This window comes from Rhyacophila brunnea, unplaced genomic scaffold (assembly GCF_057557595.1).
Source record: "Rhyacophila brunnea isolate RB1 unplaced genomic scaffold, BYU_Rbru_1.0 scaffold_14, whole genome shotgun sequence".
In the NCBI taxonomy this organism is placed as follows: Eukaryota; Metazoa; Arthropoda; class Insecta; order Trichoptera; family Rhyacophilidae; genus Rhyacophila; species Rhyacophila brunnea.
The window spans coordinates 28,721,104-28,745,403 of record NW_028232796.1 but is presented as its reverse complement, the minus strand read 5'-3'; the positions used below and the strand labels follow the sequence as shown (position 1 = coordinate 28,745,403).

The 24,300-nt window shown below is 33.1% G+C and overlaps 1 protein-coding gene across 1 annotated transcript in view; it reads right to left on the bottom strand.

Moving 5' to 3' along the window:
- LOC147075836 (putative monocarboxylate transporter 5) overlaps nt 1-24,300 on the bottom strand; it is an 85,067-nt gene that overhangs the window by 26,559 nt on the left and 34,208 nt on the right. The window contains exon 2 of the mRNA XM_085942158.1: nt 2,406-2,530. Within this exon, the coding sequence (XP_085798284.1) occupies nt 2,406-2,516 (111 nt within the window). The 5' untranslated portion in view covers nt 2,517-2,530. The remainder of the gene's footprint in view (nt 1-2,405; nt 2,531-24,300) is intronic.

Sequence of the window (24,300 nt, the reverse complement as noted above, 5' to 3'; positions counted from 1 at the left end):
TAGACATTTTAATAACATACGAGGGTGGGTCAATAAGTCCTTAGAAAAGCCGACAGGTGGCGCGACTAGTACTGTAAGCGGTTTGTTTTCATGCAGCGGCACTACCGATTCAGTATGCTGCGAAGTTTCAATCAGATTGGTCGGGTTGTTGTGTGTTTCTCGTACATTAAAAAAAAAAATTGCTTGTGGAAAATGGAAAAATGGAAAATGGAGAAAATTGAGTTTAGAGCTGTTATTAAACATTTTAATATAAAAGAGTTAACAGCAAAGGAAATAAAAAATGAGTTGGATTTAGTTCACGGCATATCTGCTCCTTCACTTGCAACTATTTATAACTGGTTAAATGAATTTAAACGTGGTCGTACATCAACAAAGGATGAACCACGCTCAGGACGTCCTGTAGAGGTGACTACACCAGAAATGATCAATAAAATCCACGATATGGTGTTAAGTGACCAAAGATTAAAGTTGAGTGAGATAATTGAGGTTACAAGGATCTCAAAAGGTAGCGTCATTTCTATTTTACATGACAAATTGGGCATGAAAAAAGTTTCTGCAAGATGGGTGCCGCGTTTGCTCACAGTCGACAATAAACGCAGTAGGGTGGTGGCCTCTAAAGCCCTGTTGTCGCTCATGCAACGCAATCCGGATGAATTTTTTCGTCGCTTTGTGACTGTAGATGAAACATGGATACACCACTATACTCCCGAGACGAAAGAACAGTCAAAGCAGTGGATTGCGAAAGGCGAACCATGTCCAAAGAAGGCGAAAACCGTAAAATCAGCTGGTAAGGTTATGGCTACTGTATTTTGGGATGCACGTGGAATTATTTTCGTTGACTATTTGGAAAAAGGAAAAACAATAACAAGGAATTATTATGCATCTTTATTGGACCAGCTAAAAACAAAATTGAAGAAAAACGGCCTCATTTAAACAGGAAAAAAATCCTCTTTCATCAGGACAATGCCCGTGTTCACACATGTTTACGATCAATGGCTAAAATTGAAGAATTGAAGTTCGAATTGGTCGACCACCCACCGTATTCGCCAGATTTAGCTCCCAGTGACTTTTTCCTTTTCCCAAACTTAAAAAAATGGCTAAGTGGACAACGTTTTTTTTTCAAATGAAGAAGTCATCGATCGGACAAATGCTTATTTTGAGGACCTTCCAAAAACTTATTTTTCTGACGGTTTAAAAAAAATTGAGAAACGTCTAACCAAGTGTATTGAGCTCCAAGGAGATTATATTGAGAAATAAAAAAAAAATACAAAAATAAAAACTGTTTTAATGCTTTTTTCTAAGGAATTATTGACCCACCCTCGTACCAAACATAAAATATAATTTATTATAGTTTTGTGTATCAAAATCTCGGCCGTAGAATTCTCATCTCATTCTTAAATATAAAAATTAATTTACTCATTCAAAAATTATTGAGAAATCATTTTCTTAATATAATTACATTTTACAACATTATAATAACTCAGTGGGTCTATTCTATACACAAGGCTGCTATCAGCGGCTATCGACGGTAATTTATCATATTTATGTATTGAGGTACCTACCTATTATAATTACTTGTTAACCGTCTAACTAAATTGTAAAAAATGTATATTATCTCGCTCTAAAAGTTAACACTGCCAAGAGTGCGGCTGTTAAAACATAGCACGACTCAATGCATACATATTATGATAAACTACCTCGATAGCCGCCGATAGCTGCCTTATGTATAGAATAGAACTACGGAGGCTTATAATGTGTGAGTTGATAATAAGGGGAACCACAGAATAGTCCTAAATTTTAATACTACCAAACATCTTTATTCAATGCGCAATGACAGATATAATAATAATACATATACGTATGTTATATATTATTTTGGCGACTTTTTTTCAGGTGATAGTAATATCTATTATGATATAAAGTTATTCACTGAACGTAGGTTTGGTGTGTATAGTGAAAGTGATAATTTTCATTATCAGACATTAAAGGCTAGATGTTTTAAAAACTCAAAAAAATATATAATGAAGTTGTTTTGTTATTCACGATATAAAATATCTTTTAAAAACACCCATTAGACGGTTTCAAAATGACGTCTTCAACTTTATGTTGGCAGAGGAAAACAATCAAATTTAATTATCTTGCGACAGCAGGATCCTGCCTACATTAAATACAAAAATGTTCGCATTAAATTTTCAGCGGTAGTTAAATACTAAATTAATATCGGTCAAAATTCAACGTAGAACAATTAGTAATTACAGTCACTGTGTCTTGTTTGACTCCAAGATACGATAAACCGGATAAACTGTGTGGTGAATGTAGGCTCACTTTAAAGCTTTGTCTACGCAGGTGAAAAGGTTTATCTTCGACATTTTTTCTAAATACATTATTATCTTCTAAAATCTTACCAATTCTGTTTCTGGTGGTGTGGTCGGTGTAACTTCGCCGCTCAATCCAAGACCACTCTCTTCCGAAGGACTGTCCATCTGACGTTTTGCTACCTTCTCTTTAGACGTCATTTTACGTCGTTAATCTGAAAAAAAATGGAAATTGAAAAATTAAAACTTGAATGACGTAAATGAAAAACTTTTCTATGATGATAAATTAAATCATGACTAAGGTACATTTTAAATGCATAACACTGATAAACACATCTTAAATACGTCATAGCTGAGGACTTGCGCCAATATTCATAAAATCTTAAGAACACAAAATTAATGGAAAGTGGGTTGCCTTCTGTGCAAGGATGCAAGGATCAAATTAAACACGTGCTATTACACAGAATATTATGTTATTTTCAATAGTTATGTATGTATCTTAATATGCATTAAAGTGTGTTACGTAAACGAAATGCGCATTAAATATTGATAATACTTGAGGACATGGAACGCATTGTATTTTTTGTGTTTTATGGACTGACCGTCATAAAATAATATTAGCTGAATCCGGCTTCAAAGTCTTGGTCCTTGGCTTTCACATTACTCTCTTTTTGCAATCTGTTATGTGACATAAGTATTCAGTGATTTGTTTTTTTTTATGTATTTTTGTTGTCTGAATATATTTTTTTTTATGTAAATTATAAACATTCCATTACCGATATATTATTACGTATGTGGACTTCTATTAAGACGATTATTTTTAATAACTGATATGTTCAGATTATTTTAGTCAAAGTTTATGAAAAAAATACGTAATTATTTTACACTAAATGTGATCTTTTCTGAATAACGTAAAACCCGCCAAAAAGTGTCTTCTTTCTTTCAAAGACATTCTTTACAAAAAATACAAATAATCCGTTCCGACCATTGATGTAAAATATCAATGGTTCCGACTGTATTATGCTTATATTTTTATTGCAAGTAACTGGAAAGTGTTGGCGCTGGATCGTCCTGGATGGAAAAAGTATTAGGAGGAGGTTAAAACCCATCAAGGGATGTAATACCATCATAAATAATGATATTTATTGAAATAAAAGATTCATCAGCATTGGAATAGTGCTCCAATTATAAAATATAAAACCAACCAATTAAGAATCATGACCACAAAAAAGTAGTTTATCACAAATATTGGGTTGTGGAATTATCGGTTTTTGAAAATAGACACCTTATAATATAATAGACAATGATTTTTATTGTTAAATGTAGGTCGTATTTGAGCAAGTAGTAATGTCATATCTCATATTATATTCTTTGAGTCTATAAATAAATGAATAAATTATGTATGAAAAACAACGATAAGGTACATGAGTACTAATATTAATTTGTCTGTCAGTACATAATACTGTCCTTGTACGAAATATTTTTTTAATAATTAATATTATAAAAAATAGATAGTCTTCCATCTGAAGCAGACTGTTCAACTTTTTAGTTTTTTTAATCTCATAAAAACTGGATTTTATGTTAATATTAAAATAATGTATAATAATATCGGCAATTCTCGCTCTGTCTCACAGTTGTATTGTTATTTATTTATGCTAATAATCGTAGATCTTTTATTTCAGATTTCTAATATGCTAAATAACATTCTTTCCATAATAAATTATTAATTTAATTGTTGTAAAATTTAGAGTTAATGATTTAAATATGGTGGCCGCGCGGCTTAAGCGTTCGACTATAACGCCGTGGGTCCCAGGTTCGAATCCTGGGTCTGGCAAGTACCTACACATATTGTTTTTCAATTTGTGTGTGTCAGGGTATGGACCTAATAGGTTGAGCCAGTGGCTGACATCCATTTCTCGTAAAAAAAAAAAACAAAATCTGTCAACACAAACCTCTATTCTGTGGAGGCCCATATGATCCTATTAGGATTGGACATGTTCGAAAGAAGAAGAAGAATATTATTATAGAAATGTGATTGTATATTATGTCACAGTGAATCCCAACCTAGTTCCATGAATCCATGTCCGATTCTCCCCATGAATTTTGGTAAAGCTTACGACAGAATACAATTGATGGGTCTAGAAACAAAATTGGCAGTTTCCATTTTCAAAAAATGTGTGCAAGTAAAAAAAAAATATAATAAACAAATAAAAAATACTAAACTATTATTTCGTCACTGCTCTGGCAGAATACACTAATTCGAAAAAATGACGTATTGAGTTAGTTATACCAAAATTTTCCTTATTTCAAACTTTACCGTCTTGAAACCTTTTTAATAAATAAACAGTCTTTATTTTAAACTCATCCTTTTTACGATTACTTAATAAACTCACATGATCATTTCAAACATTTTAAAAGCTTCAAATTCAAATTACTCAAAACTAGTATTCTCCAGTTAGTGTGTTCTGCCAGAACAGAGACGATTTTTTAGTATGTATATCTATGTATTTATCTGCGCTCCTGCCCACTGTGCACTACGGTCTTTTTGTTAGCGATTAAAACACAATTAAAATGAGGAAGATTACATTTTCATCAATTTTCACACCATCGCTTGGCGCTTCACAGTTACCAACGTAATAATATTAAGTATTTGTGTGTCAAAGCATGATTCCAACAAATGGCTGCCGTTTATAAAAAGTTATAAGCATTTTATTCAAAATATATTCTGTTATTAATCTTATGCCAACGTATGTAATTTGAATTTTTTCGTCCCCTTTCTTTTCTTTGGATAGTAATGACAGATCATTATTGTGCTTCATTAAATCTTCTATAATATGTTGAAAACATCTATGTAGAATTATGTATATTGTAATCATAATATAAGTGTTTTATTTTTGAAGTAGATGTACACCCAATCCTTTTTTTGCACGGGGGATACGTTCCAAAGACTATCGTGCAAAATAAATCCGTGTAAAAAAGGATAAGGTGCCCATACAAAAATGGTAGATAGGTTCCATTACTTAAAATCAACTCAAAATACGAAATTCTTGAACTAAAAAATAAATCGAATTTATTTATTATTTATACACAAAAATATTTATACATGAAATACATAGTTTTCGATTTAAATTAAATTTAGCATAGATAAATATATTAATTCAGTGTCGCTACATGAAAATAAACATGCCCGTTTACTGCTGTTTTTTGCTGGTGAAAAATCACTATCATCGCTTGAAATAGTTAATTACGCTGAAGCCCGCGGCGCCTCTCTCGTATCGAACCCGAAGTGACTGAATAGTGGCGCCATGTATGTACGTATGTATGCTGGGCGGCATCCATTACAATGCAATTTTTTGATAAATATGTACATAGATACGTATTTTTATTCTTTTTAGTTTTTTTTAAACCGTGTTAAACCAAAAAAATCAGTGTACCTAAATAAAAAATAATCGGTATTTTTCTAAACCGTGTTATTTCGAAAGCGTGCAAAAAAGGTGTGCAAAAAAAGGATCGTGTGTACTCAACTTGATCACAATTGCACTTGTCCAATCCTCAGCTCCTTCATTATGTTCATACAAAATATATGTATGTACAATGGCTTTTAGTTGGCAACAAACCAAATTCAAAGTGAAAATTATTGTAATTTTTAACACCTGCGCATGTATTCTATACAGAAGACTACTATAGCCGCTATAGACTGCTATTGAGGGTAGTTTGTCATATTTATGTATTGAGGTAAGTCTTATAATTGTTACAATAAATTATATGTAATTGTTTCAAAAGTGCAGTGCATTAACAGCATCTCTCTTGGCTGTATTAACTTTTAGAATAAGATAGACAGTTTTGACAGTTTAGACGGCTAACTTTGTACCACAATTATAATAGCTCAATACATAAATATGACAAACTACCCTCTATAGCCGCCGATAGCAGTCTCGTGTATAGGATATGTGCGCTGTAGTTATTATAATATAATATAAGTAATATACACTGAATATTTTCTATTGAAAAGTACCAATACATACATTCATATTAACCATTAACTGATTTACACCTTTATTTTATTATTTATCGAATCTCACGTGCAGTGACGTCCCGTGGGGTAGGCAGATTGAACGTCACTTGGGGCAGCAGTTACGTAAAAGGGGGAAAATCGAGGAGAATCATTGGGCATATAGAAATAACTAGGTAGGTACCTAAACTTACTTAAACGTAATAACGGAAACTTTCCATTAAAAAATTCAACTCACGTTGGAAACAAAATGTATTAAGTAATTACTATAAAAGTTTTAAAAGGACTATAATTTTTTGTCAGGTTCGCGATGTCTAGTTTACTTCAGTTTTCCTTGGACGTCCAGTCCTTGCTGAACAGCGATGACACATGTAGATTTGCGAATTATATTTGAATTATAAGTAGGTAATACTTAATTTTGTCTAAAAAGTTCGCCAAAACACTAGTCAGTTTTGGAAGTTGTCAGGTGTTTTTTTTATGTATCTGAAACCGTGGACTCGCAATATTGTCTATTGAAGCAGAGATGGCATTTAAAATATATTTAATGCTATATATCGTGTTAGCAATGTATCCATACAACACATTTCTTAGATATTGGAGTCATGAAAGGATGATAAAAAAACTTAATAAAAAAATGTGGCGGCATTTTGGCGCTGCGTAGGGGCGGCATTTTGTCTCGGGACGTTACTGCTCACCTGTATTAGTTAGGTAGGGGATCCACGAGATTTTACAAAATCAGACTCTCATATATGAAAAAAAAGTTGGCAGTTACTGGCACATGAAAATTAATGCTAAAACAACTATTACATAAACAGTAACAGAAAAATGTAAATATTCCATTGAATGGGCTGGATTTGCATGCCATTAAAATAGTCATAACAGCATTCCCGATTTAATTCTTAAATTTGTATAGCGAATTTTTTTATTTAATTTACTAATTTCAATCACAATGTAAATTTCGTTTATTTTAAGAGTCTGGTGCTTAAAATGTCAACGTTATTTAAGACAAACAAGAGTACACAATTTGATTGAGATCGCTAATCAGATGAAATGGCAATAAGCTGTATATGTCGCTCGGCAAGACATACAGTTTGGTGGATGTAGGTATGTGGCGGCGAAGAAATAGGGACCGAGAAGATTGAAAGAAGCTAGGGGAGGTCTATATCCAGCAGTGGATCAACTCCGGCTAATGATGATAAATTAATATATTTTTTAAATAATTTAAATTTTACCTTATCAGCGGTTTAACTGTAAATATGTAATTAACTAAAATAAGTTAAATCATATTCAGAATTATAGAAATGGCAACACGCTATCGGTCTTTATTTATATTATACACAAAATTCTCTATCGATTAAAAGCTTGCGAAAATTAAGTTATTGGTGTTTGCGTAGATAATCGATACCAATGCAGAATTTTTAGTTTGAAATATTACATTTCAGTTGCGTTCCAATGTATATCGTTATGCGGGTACTATACGTTTATCCTGGATACAGCGGCAAACACATTTTGAAAATAGCCGATATACTGGATTATTTGTTAGTTTGGGTTAGTTTAGGTTAGGTTAGGTTATCCTAACAAATAATCCAGTATATCAGCTATTTTCAAAATGTGTTTGCCGCTGTATCCAGGATAACCGTATAGTACCGTTATGCGTTATTGATTGTTAATTGTATTTCTTATTTATCTTAAAATTGGCTGGTTAGTGCTTTAAAATGTAAGCAAATTTACTTAAATAAATATTATGTTGAAACCGTAGATTATGATAAGGTTAGTATGTTTATATTTTATGCGAAACAAAATCGTTCGAAAAAAGTTTGAAATATCGTAGGACTGTCCAAAAAATTGTTTATGGAAGTGTAGTTTTCCTTACTATGAAAAAAATGTGTCTAATATTTTAAAATTCGTTTTATTCGAACGAAATCATTTACATTACTAATTCGTAATTCTTTTGTTTTGCACCTGCTTTTGCTAAACATACACACACATTATAATGACAATCGTGTTAATAATGATGAAATAATGTTCGAAATGTCGAACTCCCCATAATGAGTATGCGCTCGGCGAAATACAATGTAATGGTAATTGCTGGACGCGTAATGTAATGCAAAACTAATATTTGTGTCCACGAGATCGAGAATGCTAATTAATGGAGATAAGCGAGACGACGTGAAGATGCAGACGGCGCTGGTCCAGCCGGCAGCCAGCCACATCAAACCGGTTGCACTTCTGAGGAATGCCGGAGAAGAAATTAACAACGGCAGAGATGAGAATATTGCCGATTGATCGACAGTATTTAAACTTTAAACCATATCGATGACCAGTGATATGCAATATTAACACATTGTTTTAAAACATCGTTTGATATTTGAGTGGATATCTAAATTGCCTTATATAATAGTATAATAATGTATATGTCTTGATTTATAATATATAACGCACGAGAGAAAACATATTATGTAAAATGTAAATGACAGTGTGACAGGGAGATATCATATTAAATGGGGTAAGATGAAAGAAAAGACACATGTAAACACAAATTCTAAATTTGAAAAATAATTGATACAAAAATAAATGATCCGTTTTATTTAATAGGGTCGTGAAAGAAAACAAATGATAGGATACTCGTAATAGTTTTATAGTCTCAATAAAATAATTTATATTGCAGAACTAAGCCACATTCAATGATTTTGACAGGTGACACTGCCACCTGGTAATTTTGTGTTGTCTTCAATACTATTATTGCAATATTATCACAATGATGAGGGTTTCCGAAATTAGCATTTTTTTTTAATTGTCAGAAACAGATAGGTAGGTACCTACTAAAAATCTTAGAATACGTTGTGCGAAATAAACATAGTTAAAATGAGATTCGTGCTCACGTATATCACTTTGGGCAAGATGTCCATTTACCTATCGATATAATTGTCCTTGTGAAAAAATCCCAACACTTATAATATGAGATGTTTCAATATCCGTCAAAGTACCAACTTTGTAATTTAAAATCAAGGTAGAGATAATATTTATTACAGCAAATAAGTTTATATTATATTATCTATAGCAGCTGGTGTCAGCTGTCAGGAATAAGTAATCTCATTATACATATTCAAATTCTCATACAAGGAATCCAATTCTGGTTACAAAATAATTATGAGGTTTTTGGATTTTGTATCGGTTCTCAGCCCCGATTACAAGTAAGGGTCAAATTAGACTACCAGTCTCACCGATTCGCAGATATAATATTCCGGGTGACGATGTGAACGGACAGTCTTTGATCGTATTACACCGAACAGCTAACATACTCGTATAACGAAATTACATTATTCGGAAACACCTCAGAAATATACCAATTAAAAAAAAATCTTAAAAATATATACTTACTAGCTGAAGTACCCGGATTCGCACAGGTTCGCTTCGTGGTTATATTTATCTTAGATATTTAAAAAATAATAAGAGGTAATTATTTTTTTAATATTAAAATATCTATGTAATACAATATGGCAATATGAAAATAATTCTAAAAGGAGTAAAGGCCAAGCAAAAGAACACTAAATTAAAATCGAATCCAAAATATGCAAACGTTATTAATGCTATTAATATGTAGTAAAAAAATCAAAATTAGATGGAACAAACAAACAACAAACTTTGTATTTTATATATTACTAATTTAAAAACCTTCGCAGGTGTGCGCACAACAACTGACAAAAGTTTCATCGCAATCGGATGAATGAAATAGGAACCATACGAATAAAAGAAAATAGAATGAAGAAGAAGAAGAAGAAGAAGATGATGATTTTTCTAATTCAGAAACCTTCACGGGTGTGCATACAACCACTTACCAAAATTTCATCGCCATCGGATGAATGGTATAGGTACGCATACGGGACAGACAGACAGACATTCATTTTTATATATAAGATATAGCCTATACTCTTTGCGCAAGTGCAAGCAATAAGTTGACAAAGTTTTATCGCAATCGGATGAACGGTATAGCAGCGCATAAAATACGAACAAACAAACAAATATTGATTTTTATATATTAGATATGATATCGGGTGGGACTTGAATCTGCATTCCTCGTATTACGGTACATGTATTTTACTAATTTAATCAACTGTACCCTACGTTATTACGACTAAATTAACTATACCTATGTCACACAACTGAAGAGCTTCTCGCAATTTTTCAATATTTCCATTTGGAATTATCCAGAGTTGTCTCATGCGAATCTTAGCCAGCTCGCACATTTAATCTCACCCGTCTACGAGACAGTCATAAATCAAACCATTTAGGAATGCCGCATTCATATTATGAGCATATTATGAGCCTAGCGATAGTGACGATTGCAACCTCTCGAAACGTCAAAATCATCAAAAAAATTAAACACCAAACAAAAATGCCATTAGACCCCGAAACAGCGATTATTATGTATTGAGGGCAGACATTTTCTGACGTGGTCTCTCCTTGTATAATCATTAGGAGATATGGCGATCAGTGTCATTTGAATTAAAATGGCGGACTTGTAACGGTTTGCGCAGGCATAAGGTATGTCTGCGCAAACTGCAACACTGACGGCGACACGAGCAGTTTTTTTTTCAAACTATAATGTTTCATCCCAGCAGTGTGGAAAAGTCCATAAGATAACGTGTGTGTTTGTGAATAACGATTACATCACATCGACGTATTCGACATGTTGCAGACAAGACTAGTTTAAGTGTGCGAGAAGGAAGAAAAGAAAATATTGATGTAGGTATTTTTATACTATTATTATAAATATGTGCTTTAAGCCACACCCCTGTTTACATGAAACAAACACATTATTTATTATGCATTTTTATCGGTTATTATCTCGAGACAAAAATACGTTGTGAAGGCATTGCCATTTTGACCACTGGCTTCTGAAGTATGTACATATAATAACATTTAATATTGGCGCCACAAGCAAGCTGTTTTGATGAAGAATATCCAAGCGACCGACTGACACATTCCGACAATATTATGATTCGTCGGATCGTGTCGGTTCGTGTAATTTGACCAATATACAGTTTCTTATAATTATTATGCTTATATTCAATGATGCAAACAATAATTACACGTTGTCTTTTGGTAATAATACGACAGCATCAGTGGTTTATTATTAATTATTATTAATGCGATTTTGATTAATGAAAAACAATTATTATTCATTTATTCTTACGCACGGAACACACCCACTTTAATTCGCATAAAATCAAAACAGCAATTATTATTATGAGTGTTACTACCCGTTTGACCTTGATAAACATATTATAATAAATAATAAAACAAATTAACTCTAACCGATGCGAAGACAAAAACAATAAGATAACAGGAACATTAATTTATTGTGTTTGTTCTTTTTACTTTACTTTACGTCTACACCATTTAATTATTATCTATTTTATATTTGTCAGCTACTTCTTAATATATTAAGACGATGTCATCTTGTGAACCTAATGCTGAAGGGTGATTGGGCAGCGGTGAAATTCAGCCAGATTCTTAAATTTTCATGAATTCGCCAAAATTCTCACCAATGCTTTCAAACTCTGAATGAGATTTCTATAAATTGAATGTTTATATAAAATAAAACATACATAATTTAAAAACACCTTATAGCCGTTTCAGACGGGACATGCGAGTGTCACCTTTTTTGTTGAGCAACCGGCATGGCTGAGATTCCGCATTTATACATAACTAAATCGGAGCGTTCAGACGGGGGACACTCGTGTGTCGTGCCCGGTACACTTTTCCAACGGTCGCTACATTCTCAAGCCGCCGATACACTTATTTTTATTACCGCAGCCAGTTTTATGTTTTAATTTATAATGCGACATTGTACGTTGACTCATTAGCTCTGGGGCGTTCATAAATATAATACAAATGCCTCTTTATTTGAATACAGAGGCCTACTATATTCTATACGAGCGCGACACCGGTGTCCCATCTGAAACGGCTCTTACCCCCGTTTCAGACGGGACACCGGTGTCGCGCTCGTATATAATAAGGAGGTCTTTGTATTCGAATAAAAGAGCCTTTGTATTATGTTTATGAACGCCCAGAGCTAATGAGTCAACGCATAATTTCGCGATATAAATTAGAACATAAAACTGGCTGCGATCATAAAAACATGTGTATCGGCGGCTTGAGAATGTAGCGGCCGACGGAAAAGTGTATCACACACGCTTTGACTCATTAGCTCGGGGCGTTTATAAACTTAATACAATGACCCTTTTATTCGAATATAAATGCATACTATATTATATACGAGCGCGACACCGGTGTCCAATCTGAAACGGCTCTTAGAGTATCATATAATCACTAGAAAACAACTTTTTGAAAAAGATACGACACCCATCGAGATTCAAACCCGCGCCCCCTGTGATTCGCCCCCATGTGTTGATGTATTTCTTATCTAATAGCGATGAAGTTAACTACTGTTTTTACAATTCTCACTAAATCGCTTACTAAATTTCGTTATTTTTGGCAGTCAGCCTTTGTATTTAAATTCAAAGTATTAATTTTACCTTAATTACTAACCGGTGTAATGTAATGTTGCACTTGATATCTTCAATTTATTGAAATGTACTAAGCAGTGTTAACAACTAAAATTAATATGCGAAACGTTGTTAGAAACGCCGTATTTGTATTTTTACAAAAATGCTTGAAAAAGAAAATTCGCAGTCATCGATTGAACAAATAAAAAAATCGGTGTGTGTACTATGTACGCGCGTTAGACGTTATACTTCTTTGGCGTAACAAAACAAAAACAAAACTTGTGATAAACTAGATTCTTTGACTAATTCTTAATTATCTTGTTAAATTACACACTCAAGAAAAGGGACCGCTTATTGGAACGCCGTTGGTGTATTTCTATACACTTTAACTTATATTACTAAATTATATAATGGTTTCTCGTTGTGTTTATTTTTAAAGTACCAACTCTGACGTTTAATCGTTTGTTTACGGATGTAATTGCAAATGGCCGACAGTAATAAATTCGCTGCCTAGGCAACGGAACAATTCTAAACTATAATATTATACTGTATAATCGTCACGATTGCAGTACCATATCGTGGCGTAAAGGTAGTGCGTTCGGCTGATAACCGAAAAATCGGTGGTTCGAATCCAATCGAGTGCGTTTTTTTTCGTGTGAAAAAATAAATTATGTGTTACATGTCACACGCCAAAAATACACTCTAATCTGATTTCCCAAACGCGCCAAAAGAAGTATAACTTCAAAAATCTATAAGGAATAAAGATAGATAACATCAGTTTAGTTCTGTCAGTGAAAAACCTTTAATGAAATCAACGTTTCGTGTCAAGAAAACGACGTTTATTTTGGCATGCCTTATGAAAATCGAGAGTGAATTACATTTTTCTTATTGCAGATAATTGAATCGTGCACGCGTTGAAGGTTATAATATTATACAATACATTCATGCTGAAATGCATTTTTAGTGCATAAATAATGTACCATATCTTACACCTGTGCATCTATTGGCAATATCAAATAATATACCCTTTTAAACAAATTGATGTAATGGCCTTTTTTCCATACATTTTAATAAAATAAGAAATATTTTTTTTTTGTGAATTATCATAATATACATCCACAGAACAGATAATTTAGTAACAGAGATTTCTGAGTTCCCTGTATACCTACATCATTATACGTCTGCATAATAAAATTGTGTACCTACTTAAAAAATACTATAAGGGATTAATTCTGGACCTTCATTTTAACAGTATTATGTTCCATTTTACTTAGGTATATCTATCATTTTACAACGTTTTTCTTAGCTCGTATTCCTATTTGTCCGGTACAAATCTTGCAATCGATTTTTAACTAACTTCCCGATTAGCTAAACATTTGAAACTTTTAGAATATATCAGAACACGATGCTAATGCATATTTTTTATACTTTTAGCCATCTTTAAGTAAAATTAAATTAATTTTCAGTTAATTCTGTTTTGTATGAAAAGTTATTTCGACACCATTATTGGTTGCTAGGGGTCTGGGGTCCTAGCAACTAAATTATGAATATATACGTGTATTACTATGGAAATCAATATGACATGTCAAAATGACATTTCAGTATTATTTCTATCAAGTACATTTTTTTGATCGTTTAAGCTAGTCAAGTCAAGTTTATATGATTCAACAGAAAATTTAAAAACGTTGTATATAAAAAGTTTTTTTTATTTTTTTATCTTGTAATTATTTATGATAACGTTAATGATTTACTTTAGTTTCGATGTTAACGCCACATATATGCCATATGCGATTTTTGAATGCTATATATAACTGACAAAAAATGCTAGATCTGACAACCCCTAAAAATGATAAAATATTTATTTCTTTTTTATATATGTGAAAGTAAAATAAATTTCATAATATCGTTGATATATTATATTTTTTTAAGTCTCAATATCTTGTTGGCAAGTTAAATAAAATGAATATATCCTTCAATGTCTGCTCTTTTAGAGAAAAAAATCAACATAGTATAATAAATCATTTTAAGTGTTAATAATATCATATGTTTTTCTCATTCAGATATCAAATCCAGTAGCTGTCAACCGCCGTGGCAATATAATTATTAATTGACGAGGAGAAATAGATCAACTGGAATTAAGGGTATATGTAGAAAGTAACAGTGGAACCAATAGTTTTATAAAAGAGTTAAAATTGGAAACTGATACAAAAATTCATCAAAGAATATTTTTATCTTCTAACGCTGGGGTTTGGGAACAATTTAAGTCTAAATTATAGTTAAAAAGTGCAAATACTCAGATACAATGTATCTAAATACCTCCATAAGTTTTATGAGAAGATCCCATATGACACTCGGCCCGTGGACCGCCACTGAGGAGATAGGCGGACAACGCCTAAGGGATTCTGAGGCTGAGTGTGACTGACAGAGATAGAGAAAGCTTTGAATAGAGGTTGTGAAGTCGGTCACGGACCTGAAAAGTCTATAGCGCTACGTTATTATTTAATATTTAATAGCATATTGTTGGAAAATGGAACTGCATCATGCTAATCCAATATATCTTCGACCCATTTTTGCTCTTGATACATTTTTACCTGCTATCACGAGGGATGGTTTCCATTCCTGGCGTCATAAAGAATTTAAATTGATGTGCGCCTGTCAATTACCTGCGTAGTCGCAGCCATGACATATTCTGGGTCAGAACTATTTCCTCGTGTCAAACCTATCAGGCGACATTGGCGAGGGGTGCAATACTAGTCAATACGCTCCCCAAAGACATAGAAATTGTCAGTGATGTGCTGTGTATTTTGTTTTTTAAATTTCTTTTACTGAATAATTGTTTATGTTTTTTTTTATTTTTTCTTCTTCTCTCTTGTGATGGTAATATTTGTTATAATGTAAACCTGATGTTCTGAACGACATGAATTTTGATTTATGTCCACAATGTTTTGTTTTCGATAGAAATAAATTCTAATTATACCTTCACTATTATACCTTAGGTCCGTGGAACATGGACCTAATAGGTTGAGCAAGTGGCTGACATCCATTTCTCGTGAAAAACAAAATCTGTTAATACAAACTTCTATTCTGTGGAGGCCCATATGATCCTATTAGGATCGGATTTGTCGAAAAAAAAATTATACCTTACCATAAAGAATTAATTTAATTGCGAATAACTACAAACATGTAATGAGAGTCACACATAAAGTAATACACATCACAAATTTTCTCTAATAGTAAAAAAGGGCGCAATTTTACTTAGAATATATTGACATTTTAAATTATGGCGTTGTGCGGTACAATTTTTCAGTATTGTGTCGGTATTAAAAATAACAAAAAATCACTGAATGCTTAATTTTACTAATAATACTCAATTTTACCTCGAACACCATTTGGAAGAAGCGTCACACAGCCTTTAACTTTAGCGATATGTACCTATAGGGGCCGCTACAGGATGTGGGGGCTATGAGGTTGAGCATCCATTTCTCGTAAAAAATCATCCGAAGACACCTCTTAGCAATGTACATTAATTTGTAGCGACAATAAAAACAATCATTATACGATACATAAACTCGAAGTTAAGCTGTCAGTGGCTTTAATAAAGAAAAAAACCTTCTTAAAACTCTACGAGAAAATTAAACTCTGACGGCTAAAATTATTAAACATGGAACATGTTTTGCCTACTGATTCTCTGAATGCTGGTTGTCCAAATTAGAAAGAAAATAAAATAAATTGCAGGGCGCGGATTTACACGTCATTCCCGAATCGCCGTTCGCGACCGACTGGAGGCTCTCGCGGCCGCGCTACTTTTGTGATTTATTTTTCGCTACGCCCGTGCGATTTTTCGTAACGAGTCCGCCCGGGAGGTCAAGAAAAAAGCATGTATCCATGCCAAAAGCATAATATAACCTAACGCTTAAATTTGGTAACTTACATCTGTTCATGTATTCCGGATGCCGCCAAAGAGTGCGGCACTTCGTACCCTTGTAGCACAGCCTCAAGGGTTCCGTCGCCGTGGCCGGCCCTCCCTCACCCTGATGCTACAAAAGCGACCTACGTGCTGCAGGTCTGACATGGCAGGAGGCACAGGAGTTGGCGATGGACCGAGGGAAGTGGCGCCAACTTGTGCTTGCCCTATGCCCCAATGTTGGGACGTGACAGGGTGAAAGAAGAAAGAAGAAGACATCTGTTAAGTCGTTTAACTCTCTCCAACGTGCAGTATTCGCATCTGACTGCAGAGTTTGCCTCCACTTTCGGTTGGCTTATCAATTTAATTTATCGTAGCCAGAACATTTGTTCAAATTGTGGCGCGTATGACAAACATAATTACTGTTTGAAAAAACAGATGGAAGAAACAATATTACGTTGACATAAAAAAATGTGATAAAATCGCTACAATTTTTGTTAACCTCTCGAGACGCTCGCGACCTCAAAATGACACCGATATACATAATATTGAGATAAGTAAAAACTAAAATTAAAAAAAACCACCATTTTTTAAATCTCAATGGAAAGTTGTTAGGATTTCAGGTTTATTTATAGTCTTCCAGACCCACGCATACAAGATATTTACTGCAAACTTAAAATTATCACATTAAAATAAATACATTTTATTATTTGCCACAATCAAACAAACAAAATTGTATATGTATTATTCTGAATTGCAATCATTATTAAATGAAAATATAATAAACTATTTACAGTGGAGAAGAGTGACTTTTGGAAAGAGGTAGGTTTTGGAGATCAGAGAAAAAGAGAACACTAATAATTGTCAGGTATACTTACGGGAAATAAGAATATAATAAATTACGATATTACTGTTGGGAATAGTGGATTGTTTTGAGGATCGTAAATAAGCAACGTAGTTTTAATATACGATTAACTTTATTTATATTCAACTGCATGAATATTACTATACAGAAAGATTACATTTTATATGAGCGCGTTACAACCGAAGAGAACTAACTACTAGTATCACGCCGACACACACAGGTGCGGCGTAATAGTAGGAAGTAGAATCTGTCTCCCTCTTACAAACAATAGTCGGTATCTAGCATCGGCGCAGCGAGTGCTAGGTCTCGACACGTACTTCTTTATTCTTATATTATTAATTATATTACTTAATTATATTGTTATATTATTCTATTAGACGGCTATCTCTCAACAATTACTACTTATGAATAGGTACACACCTAGGGGTGGCAGGTTATATTAAAGTACGGTGAAGCAGGCTGGTATGGTGAAAAAGTATGGTGAAAAAGTATGGTGAGGCGGGTTGGTAATCAAGTTGCGGCAAAGCTTCCACGTTAACATTCTATTATATGGGTACGTTATAATGACCAAAGTAAATCCTCAGTGATGCCCTGATTTTTTTTATCGCGTCGCTATTTCTCGTAAGTTATCGGTTGGCCTGCTTCATTCAGTTGTATGAGAAAGCCGATTCCTTGCCCCTCTTTTTATTTAATATCTCTATGGTACACACTAATGACAACGACACATTAATTCGATGACATTAGAATAACTCACTGACGACATAACATTGAGCGATGAGTTTAAATTGTGTACTTTCCTAAACATTTATACACATCAAAAATCATTGCGTACCTACATAAAATTATTTTTATTTTTAAATAGTAGGTATATTTACTTATAGGTGATTGAATGCCAAAGATTTTTTTTTTTAAATTATCTTATTATTAATTATTTTGTACAAAACTGCAGTCTTGAGCCTACCGTATTGCATACGTTTCGGTAGACATCTTAATAAAATTTAATAAAACCACTTACTTTATTCAACGAATAATTCACAAGATTTGTGAATATAACATATCTTATTTGAAGAACAACAATTAGTTAAATTGGTAGGATGTCCGAAGTTTAATTGGTAAAACACCGGCATGAATCCAGCGGTTACAGGTTCTAGTCCCGTCTAATAATTATATGCATGAGATGTTTTCAAATTATATATGTAGGTATGTTCAAGATATTATAAGGTTGAAAAGGGCCGCATGTTGATTTCCATGTAAATCTGAAGTAATATTCTGGCGGTTTATGTGAAATTTTAAGAAAAATGCTATATTTAACATCATATACGTATTTTGCAAGCTAGATTAGATTCCTGTTAAAAAATACTAGAAAAACACTAAGTTGACAACGCTGCATCCTAACTTTTCTGACTGATCGATCCAAATCTATTCAATGGACATGAGATTACATGACCAATTAATACTTATCACTAAGGATCCCGAATCCAGGGATTGATAAACATAATCCCGAAACTTTCGGGATTGATTTTTTTATCAATTTTTATGGAAAATAAAATAAAAACGAAAATATCACAGAAAAAATACTTTTAATAACAAAATATAACTACATTAGAAATAAACTGAATTTGAATGAAGTTCGATTTATACCCATGTGTAAATTGCCGATTCATTTTATTTTTTCACATAAATTAATAAAAATGAGAAAGATTGGAAAAAACAATGCTTCGCACTATTAACAAAGTAATTCCACCATGATCTCATTCGTTTTACGACAGTTTCATATTTGGCTGACTAATTAGATTTATGAAACGGAAAGGCCATAAGTACACCATGATTTTACTATTTTAAATCTCGCTAACCCATTCATTAAGTCTATACTATCATATACAGCAATCTCATATTAAATTCACATTATTATTTATATTACAATATTATTTACCCCATTAAACTTATGTATTTCTAAGATTGAACGTGTACAATATTAACAATAAATGTCTTAAATAATATAAATTAATTATACTAGATTTATTTTTGACCGATTTTATCAATGTTTTATAAAAATTTTATATTAACAATGGAAAAAATGCCAATCCCGGGATTGTCAAATTGTAATCCCGGGATCAGAATTTTCAGGATTCGATTCCCTCCTTATCAAAGAGACGTTGATCACGATTCACAACGCACGTTATTATTTTCATATCAGACTCTGTAATTCCATATAAACCTATGTACTTATATAACTTTTAACGAATATATTAATGATTACATTTATCTTCACAACAAACATCCTCCCATTATATTTAATTTCATTTATCTAATGTGTTTGACATTTTGTACATATTATTATTCAGACTGATTAATAATAGGTATTTAGGTAGGTAAATATCTGTGGTTATTTAAGGCTATAATTAAGCTGGGGCACGGTTTAAAAAGATCGTGCGTCCATTTAATGCTATGTTTATTGTTATATTAGTAATAATAGTAATATATTCATTGATACGTTTTCTTTTTTAAGTAAATGGGTAACGTTTTTGAGTCATCCTTACGCGATTTAAGAATATATTACTCCGACGCCATCACAAAACAAATTGACGTATTCACAGCTCGACCATCGCTCTCCGAGTGGCAACGAGTCTGAAATTTCGTCGTACCTACTGTTAGAAATTATTTGCCGTTTCACTGAAGTATGCTCTTAATATCATTTATTGAGACCATTCTATAAGGTCACTTATTTTAGTCACCGACATTGTAACTATTTTGTTAACCATTTGGGAGAATTGAAACAGTTGGCATTCAAGACGTATTCCATTTATTATCATCTAGATTTTTTTTTAAATATAATATGTTTATATTTTCAGCCGGAGTCGATCCACTGCTGGATGAAGGCCTCCCCCAGCTCCCTCCACTCTTTTCGGTTCCTTGCTTTTCCCTGCGTCCTTTTCCTTCGTCAATCCAGCGGGTTTTGGGGCACCTCTGTGACCACTTAGTGCCCCTCGGGTACCACTGAATGACTATTCCTCCAGCGGTTGTCCATTCGCCGTGGGATATGTCCGGCACACCGCCATTTCATCAGTTCGGTGACGAAATGGCGGTGGGCCGGACATATCATATGTATATTATTATAATATTTTGCCAACTAAGACTTCGGTACGTATCTCCAGATATATGCCAGCGATGGGTAATCTTCGGCTTCGGCGGATGCCTGGGATGTACAAAAATTACATACCTATATCCCCAGAGCAATAATACTAAATAGAGAAGGTATTGTCCGACTACATAAAGCCGCCCAACAAAGAACTCGGGACCGAGAATAGTGAAAAAAATAAAGGAGGCCTTCATCCAGTAGTGGATTTACCCTGTATAATGATGATGTGGGCGAGTGTGCAGGACTAGTCAATGCGCTCAATAGAAACCTAGACATTTCCAATGATGTACTGTGCATTTGGTACAATTTGGTTATGAGGAATACAGCGGAAAAGGCATTTAGAAAATACCCGATATACTAGATTATTTGTTAGTTTGGGTTAGGTTAGGTTTGGTTAGGTTAACTTAACAAATAATCCAGTATATCGGCTATTTTTAAAATGCGTTTGCCGCTGTACTCCTCATAACTGAACTGTATCCTTCTTTCTTGTGAGAGTAATATTTGTGATAGTATAAATCTCGTGTTGTCAACGTCCTGAATTTTGATTGACTATGTCCACAATGTTTTGTTTCCTTAGTTAGATAAATAAATAATAAAAGCAGTATGTAGATTTCGCAACATAAAAATAATATCAAATGACATATATCGGGAAAAAACCACCATTTAAACGCAATGTTTATTTATGAAAAAAACAAATATCTCATAATATTTCCTGGTGACTTACAGATGACAGTAAGTTCTCAATTTGTATTCTTTTCTTTTTTGTGAATTCTCATCCCACTAGTCACTTTTAACGTCCCTTACAAGTCCATTCATTATCTTTTATCGCCCCTCAATGGGGTTATATAAGATATAAATGATTACTTTAATGATATTGTTCAAAACTTTGTCGGTGTGAAAATTAAAACATTAATTTTATCTGTATCGGGAAACCTTGAAAATTATAAAATATATTTTATTTATATATTACATTGAACTATTTAAAATATAATCCAATAACATAATATCATTAATAATTAAGAATTTATTATTCCTGATAATGAAATCACATTCTTTGACTTTGGAATATTAATGATCATTTCACCTTAAAAATAGTGTGTAAATCCCAGAGTAATTATTAATCCCATTTAGATGGAGATAATGGTATCTATATAATAATCGATCAATCAAATAGAGGATTTAAGTATTATAAGAAAACAACGGGCTCCGTGTATATTTTGTCTGATTTTTCTCAGAAAAATGGCAATTACATATTCTACAAGACAACACTTTATTATTATCTTCTTTATCCACAGTGACTCTAACTAGATGTTACTCAAAAAATTGTGAACACCGAATTGCTCCAAGATGCACACCAATTACTCAAACAAGAAGAATAACGAAGAATCGGAGAAAAAATAATAAAAGCCAATGCCCTAAATCCACAACAATAACTATTAATAAACAAGTCAACATGCATCTTTTTCTTTTATATTCTTTTTCTTCGGCCATATCCGCCTCTTAGTTGGAGCATAGGGACACCTCCAAGAATCCCTATCGCTCGCAGTTTTCTTGCATCGTCCCAGGTCAAACCAGCATTCCGTAGCATAGATAGTCTTTAGCGGTCTTCCAGGACGCCGGAATCCGGTTGGCTTGAAATTAATTCTCTTCTGGCACCTGCAGCACGTGGCCGACCCAGATCTAACGTCGCCTCTTCACTCTCAGCGTGATGAGAGGCTGCTTGGTGCGTCCTCTTATCTTCTCGTTGCTCCTAAAGTCATACCCACCGCACACCCAGTATCCGTCGCAAACATCTGTTTTCTAAGCTCACTCTACGGTTGCTCTGAGCCTTTGTAAGGTGCCATGATTCGCTACCGTAAAGCAGCACCGTCGGAATACAGGCGTCGAATAGGCGGCATTTACTTTTTCTCTTATAGTGTCATGTAAATGTCAATTCTTGATGAAAATGCATTGTATTAACTAAAATAAAAAACTATATGTAATATCAATGTATTCCACTTAGTTTAATAATAATCACAACCGAATTCGTCCGCTTCAAAGTAAAACTGTCAGGGGACATATTTTTTTATAATTCTAGTTCTTTTCATTCACATTATACGCGTAATAAACAATACTTATTGACAATTTTTTTTTTTTTTTTTAATTTCTTCAAATTTATTATTGTAAATATGTTTACGATAAGTATTCACTTTTTAAGACGTACTTACGTAACTTAAAGACATAACAAAATAATTTATTGTTAAATAACATAATATTCGTCCAAAGTCTATGCATATAAGTCTGAAAAACTAGTAGACGAAGTGTAATTTTTGTGGTGAAATCAAAGTGCGATAGTAACATGAATAATTTATTTGAAATAGGAATTTAATTGTAAATAATATTGTTGTTTAATATTGTTCAGTGTATGTAAACAGAGATATATTTTGACCTATAAACCTTTTATCTCGTACAATATACAAAACATTATAAATTTAATGTGATACACTGTTAACTTTGTACATAAATGAAAATTCAATCGATGTTATCAACTATACGGATGAATTATAAACGCTTTCTGTGGATTATTATTTGTTATTGCACAATATTAAATCATTATGTATTTACCGAAATATGAAGTTTATTTTTTTGTAACCATTCCAAATTCAAAACACATTATTCTGATATTCACTCATTTTATTACACAAGATTAAAAAAAACAAAGGAACGTCCCATCTCCTGTCACCTGTTAATTATACTATCCATCCACTCATTGTATACAAAATCACTTGCACGCAAAGTCCGTTTATATGACAATTTATTCTCTAGTATCAGAAAGTGTCATTTTAAAACGAGTTTTTATTTATTGATTGAATTATAAAATCTATTGGAAACTTGAGTGCCCTAAGAACTTTTGAATTGTATTCTCTTTGTTGTCCACTTATAATAAATTGTCATTCAATTTTTCCCTCAGCGTAGATCTAAAAGAAATTTTTATCTAAAACAATGCATGTGAAGTGGGCAAGCTAAACAAGCTGCTTAAAAGAAATTAAAATGAACTACAATATCATATTATGCTAATACATCGAAGTGATTGGACCTCCTATCTGCAGGCATGTGACGGTATTATTTTTTCAGCAGAATAATAATTTCACTCCTGCTGCAGGAATGAGAAGAATGATATAGAACTTTACTCAATAAGACAAAAAATAGCAATAGCATTAATCTCAGAGACTTGGCTGAGGTCTTAATTAGACTATCTGAAATTCAATCATTACACGATGTATCGAAAATACAGAGGGGGTGGATACGGAGGAGAGCGATTCTGGTGCATAAAACACTGGCGTCTAAAGAAGAAAGAAAGAAAGACGGAAGAGCTCGGTAAAATAATTATAAAGCTATTTAACAGAATAGGAGTGAGGACCTGATCGACGGATCCCCTTCTAGAAGAGAAGAGGCGATATGACAGCAAGTCGCAGTCAAAGCCTCGGTAAAATCACAAAACAGAAAAAAAAAGATATACGACGACGTCACGCAGGCTTTGGTATGATAAACTTGATATTGGCTTCCGTGTGAG